General features: G+C 36.6%; 1 protein-coding gene and 1 long non-coding RNA gene across 12 annotated transcripts in view; both read right to left on the bottom strand.

Moving 5' to 3' along the window:
• LOC127526521 (uncharacterized) overlaps nt 1-24,011 on the bottom strand; it is a 212,470-nt gene that overhangs the window by 110,818 nt on the left and 77,641 nt on the right. The window lies entirely within an intron of this gene.
• LOC114646048 (membrane-spanning 4-domains subfamily A member 15-like) overlaps nt 1-24,011 on the bottom strand; it is a 187,291-nt gene that overhangs the window by 107,634 nt on the left and 55,646 nt on the right. For 2 of the 11 annotated variants that reach the window (XM_051922114.1, XM_051922109.1), the window contains exons 1-2: nt 11,702-11,903; nt 9,223-9,330 (exon numbers count right to left, since the gene is read on the bottom strand). The exons of 6 other annotated variants lie outside the window; for them this stretch is intronic. In XM_051922114.1, the coding sequence (XP_051778074.1) occupies nt 9,223-9,330; nt 11,702-11,884 (291 nt within the window). In that variant the 5' untranslated portion in view covers nt 11,885-11,903. Of the gene's footprint in view, nt 1-9,222; nt 9,331-11,701; nt 11,904-24,011 lie in introns of those variants that run through there. 3 more of the 11 variants (XM_051922112.1, XM_051922111.1, XM_051922118.1) reach the window with 2 other exon arrangements.

Below are 24,011 nucleotides of genomic sequence, written 5' to 3'. Positions count from 1 at the left end.
TGTCCGTTCTTTAAGCCCGACATAACGCTTTTGCAATTACCAAGAAAGAGTGTGTATGCCCTTAGGCTTTCTCCATCGCCCGTTTTTATTTGTGGCCACATCCTGATTTTCTTCATGTAGGCATCTCCTATTTGTATGTGATTTCCATAAACAGTCTCTATTCTTTCTCTGCATTTCTGTACCCCTCTTCTGGTGGTAAATATGCGCAGTTCTGCCCAATGCTTCTAGGTTCACCTCTAGTAAATTGTATTAAATACTCTAATTTATTGCCAGGATTGCTCATCATCTAATCGATGGTTCGATCAAATGCCCTTATAAAGTTCACATAAGTCAGTGGATCGCCATCAAATATTGGCACTTTTATATGGGGTATATTAGGCGCTTGTGCCTTGTTTTGCGGTTGATCATAACATTGTCCATAATGCTGTTGTTGAAAAGGTGGTAGCGCTTTATTTTGTTGCTGATAAAGTGATTGCTGGGGATTATTTTTACTTTCATTCATATTCGGAAAGTTATAATCATTTATATCATGTGGTTTTACATCTCTTACATCTGATTTCTGAGGCACATTATAAGGATCCAGTCTATTTGGGCTGCAATTGCGCCCTTTAAGCACTCTCAATTTTGCATCAGATTCTGCAATGGCTGCTTCCAATTCCACAGAAGCTGGCTATGAGCTAAGAAGTAGCTGTGGGTAGCTAGCTAAGCATTACTTCAAGGTAATGCAATGGTTAATGCTGCTGCTTCACAGATCCAAACACATAGGTTTGAATGTATACTTTTATAATTTAGCCAATATCCATTTTTATAGAGTGTAACTGTGTACGTCACATCAAAACAGCATGTTGGGCAGTGAGTATTGTTGACAGTCGATATATGTATGTGAAAGTTTCCTGCGACTGCACTCTAAAATATTTTCTTATGTTTGAATGAGAATGTGCTAATGTTTGTATGATATCAGACAAGTTTCTGTCAGAGTCCCTGTAGCCAGTATTTCACTTTTAACTGCCATCTTTACACACACATAAGTGAAACGCTATGAAAATGCTTAATATCAACAGTATTTTATTTACAATTAGTTCTTGTGAAATAAAAGCATTTTTACAGTGCACCTGTCACTGAATGTAACTTGTAGCTGGCGTATTTGTGAAATACTTGTATGCTCTGTTACAGTTAAACAGCTAGATAAACAGCTATCTCTTTAGATGATGATAGGTAGAACCTGTTACTTGTACTTCCCATCATCCTAAGTACACATCCCACCCATGTCTTCCCAGGGAATATCTGCTGCTGTGAAGAGGAAGTGACACCCGCAGTCTCTCAGCACAGACAACACGACTCTACTGAAGGATTAGTTGTCAAATCATCAGTTAGTGGTAGCATTACCTGCCATCATTAAGCCTTCTCATCTCTTTGAGGTACTGTGTCTTTATCAAAGACTCTAGGATGCTTAAAGCAGTGGTCCTCAACCTTTTTGACAGCAAGGACCACTTTACTAGAAGCAAATTTTTCCAGTGACCGGTTGGGGGTTGGGGGTTTGGGGACGGGATTCTGAGGATTCAGGGCAGGTTCTTAGGGCAGTTTTATACACAATTTACATTACATTTCTATTAAGTTATTAAGCAGTTCGCATACGTTTGCAACCTGAGATTTTTCTTCTTTTTTTGCATATAACAAAGACATATGCATTGCACATCACAAACATTAACACTGTTATCGTTTTTTCGTGTCTGCCATTTCTATAGCAGGGTGACAATGATTTAAATTCCAATGGATGTTTTTCAGATGTTGACATGCAATAAGCAAAGGGTATCACTGAAAACCACAGAAAACAAAAACAGCAAAAAAAAAAAAAAAAAAAAAAACAGTACGAGGAAAGTTCGAAGAAAGATTTTTTTTTTACAATGTTTCTGTTTGGGGATCGTTGTGCAAATGTGCACATCTGAGCTGTGACCACAGATCTAACTGCTCTGCAGACGATTCATTCAAGCATTTCAAAGTCACTTCATTGTAATGAAAGTGTAAATGTAAATCTGCTGAATGTACTTCGTAGTAACGAGATTTCTATAGACTCGTGTCATATGAGGAAACTGTCGGGACCACCAAAATACAGTACTTTGTTGTAATACTCTCTCACCTCGGTCTCTCTCCTCTCTCTGCGCCGCTGCAAAGCCCCGCCCGCCAAGCGTTCTGAAAAGTCTGAGTGAGTCTCCATTGCCGGCAGTTCTCTCGCGGCCTGAATGTTAGATGTCTGTGGTCCGGTAGTGGGCCGCGGACCGGGGGTTGGGAACCCTTGGCTTAAAGGATAAGTGTGCTATTTTGCAAGTTGAAGTTATTGCTTCACAATCATGGTATATATTAATTTGCCACATAAAGTTGTGCTGTAAAGTGAGACTATTGATGCAGTTCTTGAGATTGCACACATATTGCAAAGCAGGGCATCCATGTCATTTTATAAAGGAAAAAAGTGCAAAGCAAAACACTGTTGTGACATTCAGCCATTTTAAAAACATCTTTCAGAGCCAGGGACAAGGATTCACCTCAGAAAGTCATCACCAAGCGCTGATAGTGAATCTGAATGCTCTGATGTGAATTGTTGTTTCTGTTCTGTAGACAGCTAGGCAGTAATAAGTGAAGTCACACTTAAGATTGCTTAGATTCTTTCACTACTGTATATGGAAGGTTATTTCATTATGTCAGCGGCTGCTTCTACCATGTGGCAACACACACAGCTGCAACCCGTATGTCACTCTTTCCCCTAGCTCACCATTGGTGGCTAATCATGAGGAGCACAACCTTAGTCAGTATTTTTCTACCAATCACACAAGCAATAGTAATCTGTCAAGTGAGGTATGGCTAATAGAGCCTGCAAACAAGGTGATGAATAACAGGCTCAGCAAGTGCTGAACGTAACTATTGAAAAAACAGAATTGCAGAAGCAAAGATAGAACTATAAGCAGAGTATTGCTTGGTGCTTGTTGGGTTGTCATAACTCCACCCACAATGGAGGCTGTTAGCAGACAAGTGAAAAGAAAATGTATTCTTAAGAAAAAAAGTTCTAACAATCTGTGGTAAAATAATTATCTTTAGTTTCCCTCTTTATCAAGGTTATTCCTGTTTTGTGAGTACAGTGATATTGCTACACTATCATATTATTAAGTTTGAAATGTTTTTCAGTAAAGCAACTAATAAAGCATTTTGCATGTTTGCCAATATTTCTATTAAATGGACATTGCAAGTTACAATTTACGTACAAAATGTGTTTACGAATCTTGTCAGGAATGGAAAACGTTTGTAATACAGGGGCTGTCTCTGTTTGAGCTAAAGGCCTGAATAATACTTGACAGAGGTGTACTGCTGTCTAGTGCTATAACTGATCACCAGTTGCAATGGTGAAATGTTCAGCGTGCAAGTAGTTTGAGTATGATGGTTGTGCTACAGCCAGCTGACAATAATAGCTTAGGAGAATGGTGCTTTAAGTATTACGCATTTGTTTTGTGGATTATTTTTAATATATATGTTCAAAAGTGAGGAATAGAGTTATAAAGTTAAAATATTTGTATTAATATTACTAAAATGTCCAGCCCTCAAAAAAAAAAAAAGTTTTGAAATTGTAGTATATAGACAGAAGGCTATTTTTTGAATTGTGAAACACAACCAAGCCTTGAAGGGCAGGAACATATACTGTATGGTACATTTTTTCTATAAGTAGAAAATAACATTTTGATTTACTATGTGGTGGCATACTTTGACAGAACGTTCTGACTTCCTAGACACTGGAAGTGTGATATATGTAAGAAAACAAGAGATTTTCTCACACCGCTGATGAAGATCCCTAAAGAAGAACTGAAAACAGTGGGCTAAACAGTTTCCTACACTAAGGTTTACACACAGATTGGATTTGTATGCCACCTGAGTATAGTTTAGAAGTATTGTTAGTATTACTGATTTTGAAAAATGGACAAAGGTATCATTGTAGCCAAGAATCTCCATCCTGGACCTCCAAGTATATGGAGCTGACCTAATGGACAGACTACATTATTTGAGTCAGCTAACCCATCCCACAACCTTAATCTTAACCATAGTGTAACCGGACAGAGCTCTGGAGGTCTGTAGCTAGACTCTTTTGACGCCCATTGGAGTCAACCCCACCTACCTAGAGCTCCAGGGCAGAGGTTCCAGGCTGCAGAGATATGGAAAAATGGTTGATAACAGGTGAACATATTTAATGGCTGTGTCACATGAGAATACACAAACATTTCAGCCTAACTAGAAACTAATGAGAAACTAACATCTGGAAGAGATAGCCTGGAAGTTTCCAAATTATTATTTCTGTGTTAATTAGTTAAACAGTTGTGTTAAACTAAACTACTTTCATTCCAGCCATCCTATGAATTAAAACATAAAGAGAGAGCAAGAAACAGGAAATGCGTGAACTGACCTTTCCCAGCAACTAGCAAACATAGGATACCAGTGGTCTGCCAAGTAAAGAGAATCCAGGCCTACTGCCAGGTTATTTCCAAATTAGTTGGCTACTTCCTAGGCAAAGCGTCTTAAACTAACTGTCCAGAGCCCCCATTATTTAATTTAATAGTTAGAAAGGACCATCTGGCTTCTAATAATTATGAACCAAACATTAACAAAAGGAAGCAAGTAGGAGTTTAAAAACCTTATATGTGTTATTGTGATGTGAAATGAGCTAATTTAAATGAAAATGGAATTAAAAGAAAGGTGGGCCCCTGGCAATGTTATTCCATTCAAATAACACAATTTTTGGTCACTGTAAATGGAAAGTGTTCACAAGACGGTGTACAAAAGTGTATCCACTGTCAGTTATACCAAATACTGTACTTTTAATCATGGCAATTTATTTTTTGAGATGTGGAAGGAGACTGTAGTGTCTAACAAAAACCATCACAGTGTGTACAGTATATGCACAGCCACGGACAGGCAGGTTAGGAGGTGAATACACAGACAAATTCTGCAATCATGCAAACTAAAGCAATGTGCAAATTCTTTACACGTTATACATATTTTGGGGCTTGCATCCAGATTAGCAATATATTGTTTTTTGAATGCAAACTCTACAACAGGGCCTCAGTGGCTACAGGTTTTCATTCTAACCCTTTTCTTAATTAGTGCACTGTTTTTGCAAATTAACTTTTTGTGAAGGTTGTTTGCTTAGTGTAATATGGATTTGTTGATTAGATTCACTGTAAATTCTTATAGGCTGCACCTTAATTTTCAAGAGTACTTCCTTGTTAGGGAGAAAATTTTAGAAACCTGTGAAACATGTTTGCACAGCCCTAAGGCTTGTCAGTATACACAGACTTTCCAGTCAATACAAAATTATTCTTTCCTGTTTGTGTTGCAAGCTTGTGCCAAAAATACAAAAATGAACGTCATCCAGTAAGCAACTAAAAATGTATCCCAGATTTTGATTTTCTTGTATAAGATGACTCCATAACCAACAAAAACAGTAAGAAATTACATAGACATCTGCCAAGCACAGTGAGATTAACTGAATCTAATCAATGAAGTATTAATCTGAGAAGAGATCAGGCCATTTACTGCATGTGATATTCACCTGTTATTTCCAAAACATCAGTGAGTTGAGATTTGAAAGTTGCTCAATTATCCCAAATGGCAAGTGTTCCAGATAACTTCAGTTCTACATGTGAAGAAGGACGTCTTAACAACCCCACACATTTTAACTCTAATAAACTTCAATTACTTATTTTCAAGTAATAATAATAATAATAATTCATTACATGTATATAGCGCTTTTCTCAGTACTCAAAGCGCTATCCACATAGGGAGGAACCAGGAAGCGAACCCACAATCTTCCACAGTCTCCTTACTGCAAAGCAGAAGCACTACCACTGTGCCACCTGTGAGGACAAGTAACTTGGCATCCACTCGTCCTGCTCCTTCAAAATTTTAAACACTCTCTAAAGTCACCTCTTTAACTCCATTTGCTTAAGAGGAAAATATTTAGCTCCTTCAGGATTTCAACATTACTTTGAGATTTTTCAGTTAAGAAAGACAGAGATTTTGAGAGAATTTAGTTCTACTCACTAATCATGACTCAAAACAGAGATAAGCATATGCAACTAAAAGTTTTACTGTACTCTATAAACTGTTAATAATTACCCTATAAACCCTGCAGTGACTAAAATAAAAATCTTGTATCTTTTTTTTTCCTCTGACGATCTGTGAAGCTGTAAGGATGTTTTCATAGTGCAGAGACCAAAACTATACCCAGTATTCCAGATGTGACCTGTTTGAGTATAACCTTGCTTAAGCAAACACACAACTAGCCTTCTAATTTTTTTCTATAAAGTTCCTAGTTAAGGACTGTGATATTTTATTGCATATTATGTGTACATCTCTGAAGTCTTTCTCTTAAAGTATGATCTTCTTCTATGCAGCCACTTCTCCACTGCAGACCTATATTGAATTAATTGTATTCTTCTGTGTAAACCGTTTATAATAAATGTTGTTTGTTATACAGTATATTTGTCCAAACCTGAATTATGTTCAGGTCCATCTATGTAGATATCACGGCCTTTATAGTGTTTGATTATCCACTTTGTTTTCTGTGATCTGCAAATGTATCCACCTTATTTATTGCATCTTTAGTCCAACCATCCATCCATTAACAAACCTGTCTAATCATATTCAGGGTTTTTGGAACCTGTGCCCATCAGATGCAATGTAGAAATCAGTCCATTGCAGGATGCATCAACATTCAAATCAGCCAATGCCAACTAATAAAAGAAGAACTGGTTCCTATTTCCTGCTGTGAACTCTCACATTTAACCTAACCTAATGCAGAAAATGTTGTCAGCACCTAACCTCGTGTTGTTTTTCCCCAAAACATTTAGACAAAAATCTCTATTCCATGCCACCTGTATGGTAATATGTCACTGACTCCCCTAAAAAATGCATGATGAACAATGTCACGTGCAGCACTATACTCAAAATGCATTTATTGCCTCCTAATTAAATTAATTTTATATTTGTCAAACACAGTATGACCTGACTGCTGTAACCCCATATTCACCTCATATTTACTGTAATTAATACAGTGGAATATGTAGAAGTGAACAAGAGTCTAGGCAAAGTGGGGTGAATAAGTGTTTCTCACCTTTTACCCTTAAAAGAGGAAATGTAGATTGTATGTGCAAAACACATTTGTAAGCAGACAAATGTCCTTTCATTTATTTTAACAAACACTTATGGATGGCATTCCCTATTATACTAATGGGCTTTTTTGTTTCCTAAAGTTGCTCACTGCTATTTTCCAGGAAGTACCTTTAACAGAGTTCCATAGCACCAATTGAATGAGTGTTTTTTTTCTTATTAAACAGTCTTAAATGTTTCTTTAATAAAATACTACAGGCTATCCTCAGCACCTTTCCATAATGCAAGTATAGAGTGTCACAGGCAATGAAAACCTATGTTTGTATCAGCTAAGAATCAACAGTGAACCCAAATGTTAAGTTAAAAAAAAATACAGAAAGGCAGAGAGAGAACTTGATCAACCACACTGTAACCATTGTGATGCCTCATCTAAATTATAAATGACACTTTTATATTGTTGTTCTCTACTCTCTTTCTAATTGGACTTTTACACTATCTGTCTTAATGGTTCTGTGATTCCTGTTATTAGGCTTTGTCATACCACCGGCTCAAAGAGAGTTTTCTAACTGATAAAAAATTACATGTTAAAAAATGTTTTATATCATTGGCACAGATTGCCAATGTTCATGAGATCTCATATGTCCATTTTTTATAAAGATAAGTAAACAACAGTGAAACATTTTTCTAAATAAATATGGATTTTACAGGTAATACTAAATAACTAATTCCATAAGTATAGGCACTGAATAATTGCAGCTTATTGAAGCTATACTGTACAATGAACTGATGATTTGTAATGCCCTTGTTTTATACGCAGGCTGAGCTTATGTGCAGGTGCAGCTGCTCTCCATGATTGTAGAGCACAAAGTGGCCTTTGCTTTCTGCTTCATCTCTTGTTTAATATTTCGATCAGAATGGAAGGAAAGATGTTACAGTACTCTTCTTTCATTAACTGGCAGCATTGACCATCTTGACTTTTCCTTTTCATCAGTGTAAACAAGCTGAGTTGTGCCCCTCATTAAATAACATTAAAAAATATACAAATCAAAATAAATTGTTTGCAACAATATTTTACATATCTTAATACCCTGAGGTGAAGTAAGTTGTTCAAAAATGTATGTAATATTTTACAGATTGTTATTTTCTCATACACATACATTTAATAATGCTGAGTATTCTTGTTCTTGTTATTTTAAAATTTTTCCAATTGTAGTTCAGAGTGGCTGGGTGCACAGTCTACACCATTGGAGCCAGGCGAGATGTGCCCTGATCTCATGACACATTCAAACACACTTGGTCATAACAAGACTAATGTAATGTCACCAGCTAAACTAACTTGCATGTCTTACTGTAAGATCAGGTTCCTGCACAAAATTCATGCAGACAAGAGGACATTCCACACAGACTGTGACAAAGCAGTACTTAGATTCCAGTCTTCTGGAGATGTGAGAATAGCAGTGCAGACCCATGATGGCACCTACACTGTAATACATTTTCATAGTGTAACTGGCATGCATTATTCATTCTGCAAACTGCTTCAATTGCAATGTAGTTCAGGGTCAATGCCTAGTTCGTATTACCTATGGACCCTGCATGTCTATTGTGGTGTTTCTATTTAATTGACTAATGGTGTTCTACTTCTATTTTATATACTGTCAATGCTTCCCGGGTTCCTCCCTGTGTGGATAGCGCTTTGAGTACTGAGAAAAGCGCTATATAAATGTAATGAATTATTATTATTATTAATTGGTTTAGAAGGGGATTACCAAGATATGAGGCATGGAGCAAGAAGGATTTTAAATGTTTTTAAGGAGTGTTTTAGAGCACAGCTGTACTCTCGCTTTGACTGTAAATGAACTCCTCTCATGACATATCACATTAGCTTACAATATCTATTTGAAGCAGCTAAAATCTTTGAAAAATGCAAATCAATGAATCTGACAGTTTTTTTTTGGCCTGTATTTCTGATATGTACATGTTTTGAATGTGTTAAGGACATGTCTTCCCAAAAGCATATGATGCTGAATTAACAACTTTCATAAGAATAAGGTAGGAGGCATTGAAACAGCATCTTACCATTATGCTTGCCCAAAATGGAATTCCCGAAATTACAGCGAGTGATCCAGAAAATGCCAGGACTATCCCAAAGCCAATGTTAATCACTCCAATCATGATCTGAACCACCTGGAATAAAAAATACAAAAGATATGGATTGACATCTGTGGAAACACTTGAAAATTATTATCTTTTCATCTTCATATTTCAGAAGGGGACACCAAATCACTCTCAACCTCCATTACAGACCTGACAATTAGATGTTGTCTGTATTGAGATTAAACACTCATAGAAATATGGGTCTAGCTTTTACACTAATAGAACTAAAAACATAGGCCACATCAAGAACAAAAACAATAAAACATTGAATATTCTACTAATTGTTGGCCAATTATTATTCTGTCTTTAAAGAGTCATTACTTACTGAAAAATGGCCAATATTTTTGGTAACAATATTTAATCACACCTCTTTAGAATTTCTTGAATTGGAATAATTTAATCTTGACTGAGTTTAAAATGGATTTTATTTTATTTCTTTAAGCCACAGCCACACAAGTTACATGCTTTTCTGAGAGAGAGAGAGAGAGAGAGAGAGAGAGAGAGAGAGAGAGAGAGAGAGAGAGAGAGATAGATAGATAGATAGATAGATAGATAGATAGATAGATAGATAGATAGATAGATAGATAGATAGATAGATAGATAGATAGATAAAACATATTGTCTCCAGGGGGAAATTTGACATTTTACAGAAGCTCTTCAAATAAATAAATACATAAGCAGGTATATATGTGAGTAAATAAATAAATACATAAGCAGGTATATATGTGAGTAAATAAATAAATACATACACACACTTTGGTCTGAACATACACCAGAATGACTGTAAAGCAAAAAAATTCAAAACACAGATAAATTCTGACTTGGCTGTCATAGTGAGGCATTGCTGTTGGTATAAAGGGGCCCCAGTAGTGTTTCTTGACACACTTCTGTTGAATAATTTGTTGGCTGAAAGTACTCAATGTTAGTGTGTCAGAGAGAGGATGTGCAGCATTGTTCATAATGGTACTCAGTTTTCTTTTAATTTTCTCCTTTGCTATGACCTCCATGAGGTCCAGAGTGCATTCTATAACTGAGTTTGCCCTTTTTAATTAGCTTGTTGATTCAATGAGTCTCTCTTGAAGTGATGTTACCAGCTCAGCACACCACGGCATAGAAAATTGCAGTGGCCATCACAGAGTTATAGAAGATGTGGAGGAAGTCACTTCCCACATTAAAAGAATGTAGTTTCTTAAGGAAAATGAGTCTGCTCTGCCCTTTCTTATATAGCTCCTCTGTGTTTCGAGACCAGTCCAACCAGTCATTAATGTTAGTAAACCCTCCTGTTAACTTAATATAAATATAAACATGAACAAGTTAAGCAGTTTAATAGTATAATAAATGTGAATCTATTTTTGTAAAGAAAGTAATTAAAATTGAAGAGACTACATAAATATATAAATAATTAGTGAAAATATAAATGTACCATTATGATAGATAGATTGACGCAATCATGTAGAGACCTAGATACTCCTTTTTTTACATTCTGTGATTTTTATATACCAAGACATAATTAACAAAGTTCAGATATGTAAAGCAATGGATATTCTGCTAAGTAAAATTACAGAATTGAAGCAAGCTATATTTTATTCTTATTTTATGGCTTGAATTGAACATACAGTACAAGAGCATCATGAAATACCAAAGATTTTTTGTGATTGAATTTTTACAAATATACACAATGTAAAAAAATATATTCTGTAAGGGGCAATCTGATCAGAGACAGCATCATTTCTCAACAAAACACCAAATTGCAATTAAAAGGTTTCTCAAATGGCTGTGATTTTCAAAATTCTAAACAAATATAGTGTGGGACAACTGAGAGTCAATCAATAAAGCAAACTTTCTTTTAAAGGATCAACCAGAAATCAAAACATGGAGTGGTATGTTGGAAAGCTAAAATTCTCAACAAAAATCTTTCTTTGAAAGTATTTTTGGAAAGAGACTTTTTCAGTGTTTTTTTTTTTAAACAGTGATATAGACAGAGTCGTTTTGGAATTCTTGAATCGCCCACTTCCGATATACTCTTAATTAATGTATGAACAGTGAAATGTTGTCATAGGAAACTGTGCTTCATTGCAAAAGGTTATGTGAATTGCAACATAAGGTCATCAAAGGAGCAACAACAACCGAACATAAAATAAATTTAATTTTCAAACATACAAAATAAAGATGATTTTCCCAATACATTTAATGAAACAAGGATCCCGACAGGTAGATCTATCACTGTACCATACCATGCTCAAATGTCTAACATTGCTACAAAACATTTCACTTTCTAGTAAGTAAAAAGTGCTTTACAAAACATGATCATGAAAAAAAACATTCTTAAGAGATAAGATATTTCTTTTTAGTGGTATTTTTTTTTTGCCAAAGTAAAAAATGTGATTTTAAATATTCTTACCCCTAAAGCCTTTGGTTCACCTTTGAGAAACTTTTGTAATTTCTGTGGAACTGAACAAAAGTTAGTTCCCGTGGCAACTTGCACAGGTACCGTAGTTGTGGTATTTGCAGCCTGTCCATTATTCTGAGGGATAACGTGGGTGATGACAAGCATCCCATTAGCAGTTGTCACTGATGCACTCATCTTCCTCGGCTATTGCTAGTTTACTAAAATGAAACACAAAAAAGACAAATATAAAAAAATCACTTCCAAAGACACAGAAGCTCAATTATTTTATGTTGTGAACTGGAGTGGATATTCAATTAGTGATATTTCAATTCAGAATAATATCAAGGAGTTCAACATATACATGTAAATTATTTAATTTTTAATGAAAAAAATATACAGCATTTATGTCTTCATTCTTCACGATTGTCAAGCAATCCATTACACTTTTGGCTGAAGATCACTTCACAATTTAAAACATAAACTTTCCTTGGAAATGCTGTTATGTATTTTTGTGGAAAAGCTGGTCTCTGTGAACAGTTCCATAATTGTTGCATGGGGAAGTTATGTTCTTGAAAGATAAAGCACAATGTATTTCTCCTGTTTATTGTCTGTTAACTTCATAAGAGACAGCATGAACTTAGGTCATTAACAAAGGCTCGGCACATTGTCATGAACGTCATAAAATATAGAATACAAAAATCACCAAATTCAAAAGTGCACAGCAATAGGAAGAATGCAATTAAAATGTATGATATTAAATAGTGAAAGGGGTGAAATATTAGCAGGGGATACACACTGAACGAGAGTGTATTTGTGGCCTGGAATGGCACAGGTTAAAAAGCAGTTTCTCTCTTAACATTTGTTTTAAAATCCAGAACTGGAAGAACAGTGTGGACAGACTTACCAAAAAACATGCATACATTTACTTGTGCAATAACATTCATTTAGGTTATGTTTTCTTGGGTAAAAAGGGAATATGTTAAAATGCTTTCAGTTACAGTGATTGAACTCTGCCCAGATGAAGACAGTTGCTTTATGAATGTTTTCATGTTTGCTGATGATACTATAAATTTTTTGAATGCTGCTGTGATGTTCACTTCTGGTCTTTTGACCAAAAAAAATCCTAGGTTAATAAACAGAATACGGAGGAGTCGGTGGCAGGTGCATCCTTGGGATTTTTCAAATTACAGTGCACACCACTTCCTTTAATCTTGTCCAGGTTTGTGTCCACTGTGTAGTTCACACAATATCTTGGTAACTTAGTGGGTTTATCACCATTTTCAGTATACTTGGTTTCAGTCTGCTGTGTAAACCAGATTAAACACCTAACCAAGGCTATACAGTAATCCCTCCTCCATCGCGGGGGTTGCGTTCCAGAGCTACCCGCGAAATAAGAAAATCCGCGAAGTAGAAACCATATGTTTATATGGTTATTTTTATATTGTCATGCTTGGGTCACAGATTTGCGCAGAAACACAGGAGGTTGTAGAGAGACAGGAACGTTATTCAAACACTGCAAACAAACATTTGTCTCTTTTCAAAAGTTTAAACTGTGCTCCATGACAAGACAGAGATGACAGTTCTGTCTCACAATTAAAAGAATGCAAACATATCTTCCTCTTCAAAGGAGTGTGCGTCAGGAGCACAGGCTGTCAGAAACAGAGAGGAAAGCAAAGAAATCAATAGGGCTGTTTGGCTTTTAAGTATGCGAAGCACCACCGGTACAAAGCTGTTGAAGGCGGCAGCTCACACCCCCTCCGTCAGGAGCAGAGAAAGAGAGAGAGAGAGAGAGAGAGACAGAGGAAAACAAAACAGTGAAAAATCAATACGTGCCCTTTGAGCTTTTAAGTATGTGAAGCACCGTGCAGCATGTCGCTTCACGAAGCAGCTGCACACAGAAGGTAGCAACGTGAAGATAATCTTTCAGCATTTTTAGACGAGCGTCCGTATCGCCTAGGTGTGCGAACAGCCCCCCTGCTCACACCCCCTACGTCAAGATCAGAGAAAGTCAGCGCAAGAGAGAGAGAGAAAAGTAAGTTGGGTAGCTTCTCAGCCATCTGCCAATAGCGTCCCTTGTATGAAATCAACTGGGCAAACCAACTGAGGAAGCATGTACCAGAAATTAAAAGACCCATTGTCCTCAGAAATCCGCGAACCAGCAAAAAATCCGCGATATATATTTAAATATGCTTACATATAAAATCCGCGATAGAGTGAAGCCAAGAAAGGCGAAGCGCGATATAGCGAGGGATCACTGTACTCGTAATTTCCATTTCAGTATGGAAATAGCCTTCAACTTTTATTCCTTTTCCACACTGATACAGCCCTATACTAACTCCAGAAGACACAAAAGCCCTTTGTGTCTCGCTGTGAATTAATCAGGTGAGACTTGCTATGCATTTGTTGCACTGTCTGTAGCAGGATATGCAGGTACGGGACAATAACTACAACTGCCTTAGCCTCGTGAATGGATCATCTCTTCCACTTCCTAGAATGAAAAAATGTTTTGTAAGCATGTTTTCTCTGCTATTGGTCCAAATCTCTCAAATTTGATAGCAGCATGTACCTATACTTTAGGCTCACCTAATACAAGATACTTCTTGATAATAAAAAAAAATAAATGAAATGACAGCAATATACATACGATTAAACCACTGGACAATCTTAATATTTCATTAAATCAGCTTGCTTTATCTCTAGGAGTAACATACATTCTTAAAAATAATGGTTCATCAATGGCATTTTATGGTTCTTTACTGGGTTGTGTTTTCACTCATAGAATTATACTTGATAACGCACCATTTACTTCCGGAAAGGGTTCTTTTTAATATGATGCTGGTTCTTTACTCTTTGAAAAACTTCCTGTTAAGTAAAAAAAGAACTGTAACATTTAATGTATGATAGGCTACCTAGCAGGACACTAACAGATTAAGAAAGCCTGGACTTAGCCTGTGTGATTGTGTGCATGCAAGAGTCCTTTTAAAATCACGACCCATTGGTATTTTACAAATCTATTACCATCTATTCATTGTGATTTACTATATGGAGTCTGTTAATCATCCAAATAAACAAAAGGTTCTTTCTGAAATCTTCATGTGGATGGGTTTTTTGGGAACCAAAAAATCAGTTTCCCTCTGGCATCACTCGGAAGAATCGCTCTGGCACCTTTATGTTTAAGAGCATAGCTGTCATAACAATACTTATGTATCTGCGCCCCCCCTCCATGTTTGAATTGTCACAGCAATATGCAGCTATTTATACCAACTTCTGGATTAGGACACTGCCTCGCTCTAGTTCAGAGACATTTTGTACTCCAACCTCCACCCATTGTGCATAAAGTATGCTTTGGGTGCCAAAAATACATACTGGGTACAGCACTCCATAGTGACTGTCTACTGTGGCTGAACAACAAGAGACTCAGCTTTAGTGTCTCGAGTCTTTGTTACCCACTACTCAGAGCTAAAACCCAATTTCTGAAAACAAGATCCACCATTTCATTGGGATATGCAATATACAGTAGCTCTTTCTTTAAGAAAGTATTGACTTTTACAAATAACCATAACATAAGTACAAACAAACTGACTATCACCGAACAGAACTTTTAAAGACATATGAATCCATATAAAGACAAACTTGTGTAATTTTTGCATTCCTCCCTGCATGTTTAAATCCTCTTAAATGAATTATCTGGTGTCAGAACTAAAACACATGCAAACCCCTAGAGATTTTTTTATTACTTGTATTACCTCCTTTTATAGTATAACATGAAGTTAGTTACATTAAATAGAAAACATTTCAGTTAAAATATTTGCTCAACAGACTTAAATTTCTATATTCTTTGTTAGCCATTATGAATGTAGAGAAAATCCAAGCAAAATGACACCTTTTATTGGCTAACTAAAAAGATTACAATAGGCAAGCTTTGGAGGCAACTCAGGCCCTTTCTTCAGGCAAGATTTTATCTTATCTTAATATTGTTGCTTCATTTGTTTTCTCTTTTTTAAGTCATTCAGACTATTGGTTCCACTTGGCAGCCTTTAGTTGGTGATTTAAGTAATCTGTATCTTCTTCTTTTAGATTGAGAACTTCATGTAAGATACTGTAATTTCCAGCGTCATAGAACTTTTAGTTTCCTTAATCATTTATACCATTTAAGATGAAGCCTAACCCAACCTTAGCAATAAGCCAGCAAAACTAAAAAGCAGGCTTGTGGGAAAAAGCTGGGAAGTTTTAATATAACCATAAGGCATATTAGTCTTTCTTTAAGTAAAGGCACTATATGAATAAAATGTATCATTATAATTATTACTATTCATATTGTTATTATTAAATGTGGTTTTATTTTACTGAGTTGTATCCATTTTTTGTTACTAGGTGATGCATTGTCTATGCATTAAAATTTGCTTCTTTTCAAAAATCTGTAACCATCAAATAGAATAATGCTTTTAAGTGGAAGATTCCTCCTACGAATTCATAGGGCGCTTCGGATCTCACAACATCAAACAACCTCGCCCAGTTGACCCAAGTCCCGATTTACGCCCCAGCAGCATTAAGCCACGGCTCACCCCTCGTAATCCATAGCCACCGGGAAACTCTTTCTGTTGCCTCCGTCGCAGTCCTGATGGCTGTCCATCTGAGCGGCTCACTCATACCCAGCAGGGTGTTGAGTCCGTAGAGACAGTGGCTTACGAAGCCTCTGCAGCCTGCTTCTACTGGATGGCTGTGTACTCGCCACCCCTGAGTCCGGCAATCCTCCTGAAGTACCTGCTACTTAGCCAGCTTCCTCTCAAACACCTCTTCAATACGATCTTCCTAGTGCAGTCAATTCTATCAAGGCAAGTTGATTTGAGACCTCTGACAGAATGACAATATCTGGTCGCAGTGATGTTGCCGCCATATGTACCAGAAACTTAAATTGCTTTCCCTGAATTACCATTATCTGCCAGTTCTGTGCGGTGGAAAGAAATCTGTAACCATCGAAATGAATAATGATTTGAAATCTATCTGTCTGTCTGTCTGTCTGTCTGTCTGTCTGTCTGTCTGTCTGTCTGTCTGTCTGTCTGTCTATCTATCTATCTATCTATCTATCTATCTATCGTTTGTTCGTTTATTCTGAAGTGGGAAAATTCCACCGACATAGTCATTAATGTTTAGAACACGGTACGACATCGTTATGTTTAATTTTATGTGCCAGCAGTATTAATAATCTCAATATGTTGTCAGATCGTCTGGATTATGCTATTGATGCTTGTTTGTTCTCTGCTCTGCAACAATAAACTTTCCCAGAAAGCACAGTGAAAAACAATGCTCTCCAGTTTTTATTTTTTCAATGGATAATTTTACCTTAAAGTCAATTCAATTCTTCAGTAAACAAGTTAAAAAAATAAAATAAAAAACAAAGAAAAACGTTTCTATGAACTGTATAAATACAGTACATAAAGTTTTCCGTTACCCTTCTCCGACAGTCTGTGAAACTGACACTATCCTGTCCGACTCCCTCTAAATTTATGCGAGGTACTCCAAGCAGAGAAATAAGCGCAGTAAGGATTATAAATGTTCGACTCAGGTGCTGGTGACGGTAAGTCTGGCTCCTATCCATGAGGCGTCGCATTTCTCAGAGTAGTTTGAAAAAAACCCGAAACGGAATTTCGGATTTACAGGCGTTCTCATTTCTTTACGTACCTAAGAAGAAACATGGGGAACATTATTATACAATCGCTACAATAGGGTTAAAAAAAACGTATTCATGAGTTATTTAAATTTATGACAGTCGATTTCGGTATGCCTGTTTGCAAGGCACAAGTGATTATAGATTTACACGTGTTGCACAGACACGCATTTCGTCGCATAGCCAGAAAATAATCCCCTTTTTAATGGAGAAATCTTAACAGCAGATTTCCCTCCTCATCGTTAATGTAAATAAATTAATACACGATTAGGCATATTTTAACAAATATCAAACATTTACAAAAACAACGTTTACAGCCATTCCATCAGCGATCCTGATTTTGGATCACGCCGTTTTAAAAAATAATCCAAGAATACCCATTACTTCTTCTCTCATACTGTTATTGTGAAATGCTGTATGACACGGGCTTTGTGAAAAGTGCGAAGGAAAGACTGAAACAGCACTGAATAAACTGAAATTACTCAACACAGTACCGTGGTGAGAAATAAGTGGTGCTGAATCCGCACCCCAAAACCCGCCCCCCCAGTTCCTACTTCCTGTCCTGCCCCGTACACCTTGCCTGTGCAAACTGCACGCTCTCCCGAGTGGCATCTTTCTCGTACTCGAATTTTCCTCCCACGTGAGATATGACATTAAACCTTCCATGCTTTGCGCCCGATGGTTCTGTTCCTGAATCAGATAAAGCGGGTTTGAAAACGTTTAATTTTGTGATATTTAAACTAGTGGCGCCAATAAGAATTAGGAGTGTAACAAGTGCTGATTACTGCCATTAGTAATACGATACAAACTACAGTGTGTGTATAAAGCCACTTTTCTCAAGAAGCCCAAACCTGATGTTGTTAAGCCTCAACTGGGCTGTGTAGTTTAGTTAAGCCTTATAGTATATTAACCTTACATGAACGTTTATCTAAAATAACATCACAACCGTTTAATTCAGTTCAGGGTCGTCCAGTGTGGGCTCAGGCTAAGGCCGGAACGAAAGAAAAGCATATTAGATTTACCGAAGTTGCTTCAAAAAAGGCTGCCGCTAAATGTTACATAGATAATTGTTAACTTACACGTTTCATAGCAGAATACTGCACTTACTGTTAGTTAGTGACATTTTACATACAGTATTTCAGTTCATCTAACCTGAAAGCAGTTAAATTAATTTCAGGGCTGAAATAACCAGGAAGTGGCCGAAACCTGGCAAGGACATGGTGCCAGTTTATCACTGTGGATATTCAGGTGCCCCTACATTCGGCTCAAAATTAACATACGCATCTTTGGGTTGTGACAAGGAAATGAGAGAACCTGAAGAAGGGTTCATACCAACTCAAAGAGAACACGCAAAATACACACTGATCAGATCCTGGAAGAGTGGGAGATAGCGCTGCCATAAACCAAACTACAATGTGTACTGGTGTGTCTAGGACTTCCAAATTAACAATTTGCACTCCCTGAAAGCACGAAAATCAAAATTGTTGGGGGATCATTAAATTTTCAAATCATGTTAAGCTGTAAAAAAACACTCTGTTTCCATTACTTGGTTTGCCAGAAAGTATTGCAGCAGCTGACAGACACACATCATCAGACATGTTGAGATATCAGTGGCCAAAGTGGGACTAATGTTGAAAAGTTAGATCCTTCTCAGCAGACAGGCTTGGTGGGAAGGTGTAGTGATAATTTTTTTTTTTTTTTAATTTTCCTATCACCTTCCTGAAATTTTTGGGTCAATTTACACATTAAGAGGTTTTATTATGCAATTAATTAATTTTTGACACTTATTTTGCGATTTAAATCTTCCCGAGAAACTTACTTATTTTTAATCATTATACTGCAACACTTTTATTTTTCTTGTGAATGTCTCAAATATTCTGTCCATAGTTGCCATGGCGATGGATCCCAGGATTTTCTGCTGTTGTGCTACATATGATGTCATTGACTCGACCATATATACAGTATATATATTGGCACGCCCTTTACACTCTATCCAAAATGACATGAACTTTGTTAAAATACAATCATTTCATTATTGCCTTAATGCTTTAAGACATGCTGCACTATTCTGAACTCTCATTTAAGATTCACCCTTGTTCTGACAAAAGATAATTTTGATTCCTGGTTTTCGATCCATGCTCACCGGTTTATGGCATTCTGCCAGTCATTTCCAAAAAGATTAATTTAGGCTAAACAGAGCTTGATGCTTGAGAAGCTAAAGTCCATCCAGCGGGGAATGAAGCGAATCATTTAACAAGACTTGATAGGATTAAACAGAGAGGGCAGAGATTTTCAGAGAAAAGTTATAAATAGAGGCCCAACACAGCCTTTAGTGCTTTTTTTCCCAATGATGCTGAAGAGGGTGATGATGGACAACAGAAACTGACAGAGATTGCTGACTATCATTAGTTTGCTGCAGTGTTGCAGGCAATTATCGTAATCAAGATAATGAAGCAGACATTTTAGTATTGCACACACAATGTCCAAATTTGAGTGTTTGATGAAAAGTGGTTCTTCTGCGTGATGCTGGTCAAAAGTTCAAGGTGTTTTGGCTCTTGGTACAGATTGCAGATTTGTCTTATTTTAGGTTATTTTTTTTCAACAATCATGAAATATATCAGTTTACCATATGAAATTGTGTTCTAAAGTGAATTTTTTTGTAGGTTTAAAAAATACCTAGCCTGTTGATGGAGGTATAGGGTACTGGGGTCCAAACATGAAAAAAAGGATCTTAAAGTTACTGAATATATCTATTTTGATAGCCAAGAGTGATATCGAGTATTGATTTGCCTCTTGAGATTGCCCACATATTGGAAAACAGTGTATACATTTTGTTTTAGAAATGGAAAACAAAAGCAAAACATAATACATTTTTGGATATTTATCCTTTTTATAAGGTGACCAACTATACTCTTAATTTTCTGCAAACCTTACTGTGCTATAGATTCAATTTTAAATGGATAAGACTTGTCTATCTGCTTACACTCAACAACCAAAAATGACAAAGTTTATTAAATGTCAAAAAAATAAATCACTCATTCATGTAAGTATTTTGACCCTCAATTCAGTACTTTGTAGTAACCCCTTTGGCAACAATTAAAACTTCAAGTCTTCTTGGGTAAATCTCTACCAGCTTTGCAGACTTGGCTTTGGGCAGTTTATTCCATGCATCCTGGCAGATCCTCAAAAGCTCCGTTAGATTGGATAAGAAGTGTCTGTAAAATGCCCTTTTCAGGTCTCTCCGTAGAATTTCTATGAGACCAAGAACCCAATGGTCACCCTAACACATCTTCAGAAGTCTTCTTCTGAGATGGAAAAACCTTTCATTAGGATGAAAATCTCAGCAGCACTCCATCAGTCTGGGGTTTATGGCTGAGGACTAGACTTTACCGTTAAAGGTGTACAACAGCATTTAATGGACTATGAGACCATGAGGAAAAAGATTCTTTGTTCTGATAAGACAAAAATTGAACTCTTTGGGCAGATCTCTAAGATTATATATACATTTGTAAAAGTAAGTTGTGATGAAATAGCTTCTGAGACCGAAAGATGAACTGTACAAGCCTAAGTGCATAAATAATGTGATTATAAATGCTTTAAAAAATGTGACTGGGTATAGACAATAAAGCAGTTCCAGAAAATGGCAAATATACCAAAGCAACATAATAGTTTTCCTGGCTTACATGCATAGCCCCAAATGTTTTTTGTCATGCGTAATATTCAAATCAACTACCCCAAATGAACCAAATGTCTTACACAATTGTGAAACACTGTAATACAATAAAATGTGTTTCTTACTGTACAGTATACCACTTCAAAAATTAACTGTATAGTATAACATATTATAGATTCTTCTTCTTCCTCTTCATCTTTTCCCATGTCTGTGTTGGATCAATGTGCTTGGTAAACATTTTCCATACAGCTTGGTCCTGCACCTCTTCACAGGTCAGACTCTTTTCCTTCATCCACCCACCTCCGCTTTGGCCTCTTTTTCATTCTCTTCCTCTGTACTTCTATTCCTATCACTCTTTTGTCCACATATTCCTGGTCTTTCATTGCCACGTGTCCATACCACGTCAACCTACTTTCCTATATTTTCTTAGGATATACTGCAATTACCTCACTTCACATTACAGAAATTGGAGACACCGTTATACCCTAAACCCAGACTGCTTTAACAACAGTATATTGAACTCTTTAACCGTTACGTTATAAAGCTGGCATCTCACTGGGCAGTCAGTGTAATCAAGCCTAATGTAAACCTTATATGTAGACATTTAGATTTAGGGTCAGTTTCTTGATAACAAACGGTGAGAGTTTCATTCTTGCTCTTCTCACTAGTCTCTCCCCATGCTCTTTTGTCTTTTTCTTGAAAGGTTAAGAAAAGACCAAGTAGAAAGCGAGAATCTATCACTTGTGAAATGAACCCACGCCTTAAAAAAACATCCCTTAAAGAGCTGTGGTTGTGTGAATTTTTGGTGAAAGCAGCAGTTTAAAACAATAATCCTTTGAAAAAAACTGAAAATTATAGTATAAGGGCATTCAAAATATGGATTGTGAAAATAAAAGTAAATGAAGTATGCATGCAAGGCATAATGAAATTTTAAATCCAATCTCTACAGCAATGCCATCACAATATTTCTGAGAATACAGAAGTGATGCAAAGCTCTGACGCAGTTTATGTAGCACCTGGCCACTTTCCAGACAACGTTCCTGTCTCAGATGATTTGAACATTTAGGGAAGGAAATACATCCATCCATTTTCTAAACCAGTTTATCCAAAATAGGGTTGCATTAAAGTTGGAGCCTGTCCCAGTAAGCATCTGACAGAATGCAGGAACAATCCCAGAACAGGGCACCAGTCCATCGAAGGGAAGCAAAATCAGTTCATCAATCAAATTAATCAGTATTTGAAAACCTACAAATTGCATACAGTATTTTAAAATTGCCAGTATTATAACTTTGATAGAGTTAAAGTAACCGCTTAAGAGTTGACCCATATTTACACATAAAGGTAAAAGTACAATACATAAAAGTATTTATTTAACACTGTGTCACTGTGCACATAAACATTCTTTTACTGATAGCCATTCTATTTTGTATTATAAAAGTATGCATCAGTTTGATATAGGCTAGAGGCACAGAAACAGAGGAGAAAGTCATCTCATCTCAGCACTTTATCTTTGGCATTGCATGTTCACGTTACAGCAGAAAATAAAAAAAAAATAATTTTCTGTCTCACCTTTTCTCCTTTATCCATCATACAACTAATCACAATACAGAAGCCACCAAGTTAAGGTAAATAGATGCAACCTTACAGCACAAAGAACATTTAAATATTAAGCCTGCAGATATACAATTACTGCATAAATTATTTAAAGAAACAGTTTACAACCTGATTCTACGCTATGATGCTTTACATATCAGAGCTCTGCAGATACTGGAAACTAAGTAGATTAATGAGGAAGTAGGCCTACTCAATACTAACTTCCTTGTTATTGTAAAATGAATGGCACTTTTGTTATCTTTTAGATGAAGGTTAGAGCGTAAATTTTCTATTAAAAATACTGTACTAGCCAGCACTGTTACCCTGGAGATGGATGGGGGGTGGACAGGTGATTGACACAGGGATGTTCGCAGGTGTGCTGAGCTCTGCTTTCCAGGAATCCCTGAAAGGTGGAGACTCCTAGGACATTATAAATACAGCCTTGCAGAATGATAACGGGGTGGATGGAAAGGGACATTACGCACAGTGCTGGACAACGTTTGGGAACACTGCAAGAGTGGAAAATCCTGTTTACTTAAGTGACTGTCATTTTTTTGGAGTGTTTAACAGCAAATGATGATTCTGCTAGAAGTCCTTCTGTGAATCATGCGTCGTTAAATAAACAAACCCATTATTTGGTTTAGCTCGATGTGTGTGTTGGTCTTTTCATCTTGGTTCTCACTACATTACTATTTACTCCTTGCTTAGTTATTAAATATATTTTAAATATTTCTTTTGCATTTCATTTGCTTCTGTGGTGTGTCTTTCAGTTTAAGAATATTTTTGTGTGTTAACCAGACAGTGAAGAATAATACAGTAGTTCTCCATCTGCCGAAAAGATGTAGATTCTACCATACCAATTCCTCACCACCTGTTGAGCCAGTGAGAGCTTATACCAATTGTTGCATACATTCATGGGTGTCCCCCATTTTGAGAAACCCAGGGAGATCCTCGCAGGGTCATCTTAATGGAGTAATCTGACTGATGATAGGCATTCAAGAAATTGGACCCTTAGATCCTGCTAATACATATATGATATTCAATCAGATTTGTACTTTTGGTTGTCAATACAGTGCAGAGAGCACAAATCATTTTCAAGAAGATCGTAGCTCTGTAAGATGGAAGGACCCACGATCTCTGAATTATGCACATACAAGTTCAACCACACTCATGTTTAAATGGGACTAATACTAATAGTGCCAGAAAGCTGGGTGAATCCAATGACAACGCCTTTAATATTATGTTATAGTATGACTCAGGCACCACCGCGAGTGGCAGCCTTTCCAGCAGCTCCGTGTATGACTTTATCTTTATACCTTTTTCTGTATTTTTCTCTATTTCACTGTTAACTCCTACCACTTTCTTTTATGTGGTCTCATTCCCTGGAC

This window comes from Erpetoichthys calabaricus, chromosome 2 (genome assembly GCF_900747795.2).
Source record: "Erpetoichthys calabaricus chromosome 2, fErpCal1.3, whole genome shotgun sequence".
NCBI classification, from domain to species: Eukaryota; Metazoa; Chordata; class Cladistia; order Polypteriformes; family Polypteridae; genus Erpetoichthys; species Erpetoichthys calabaricus.
Note: the sequence above shows the minus strand (reverse complement) of the source record. Positions and strands in the feature narration are given on the sequence as shown.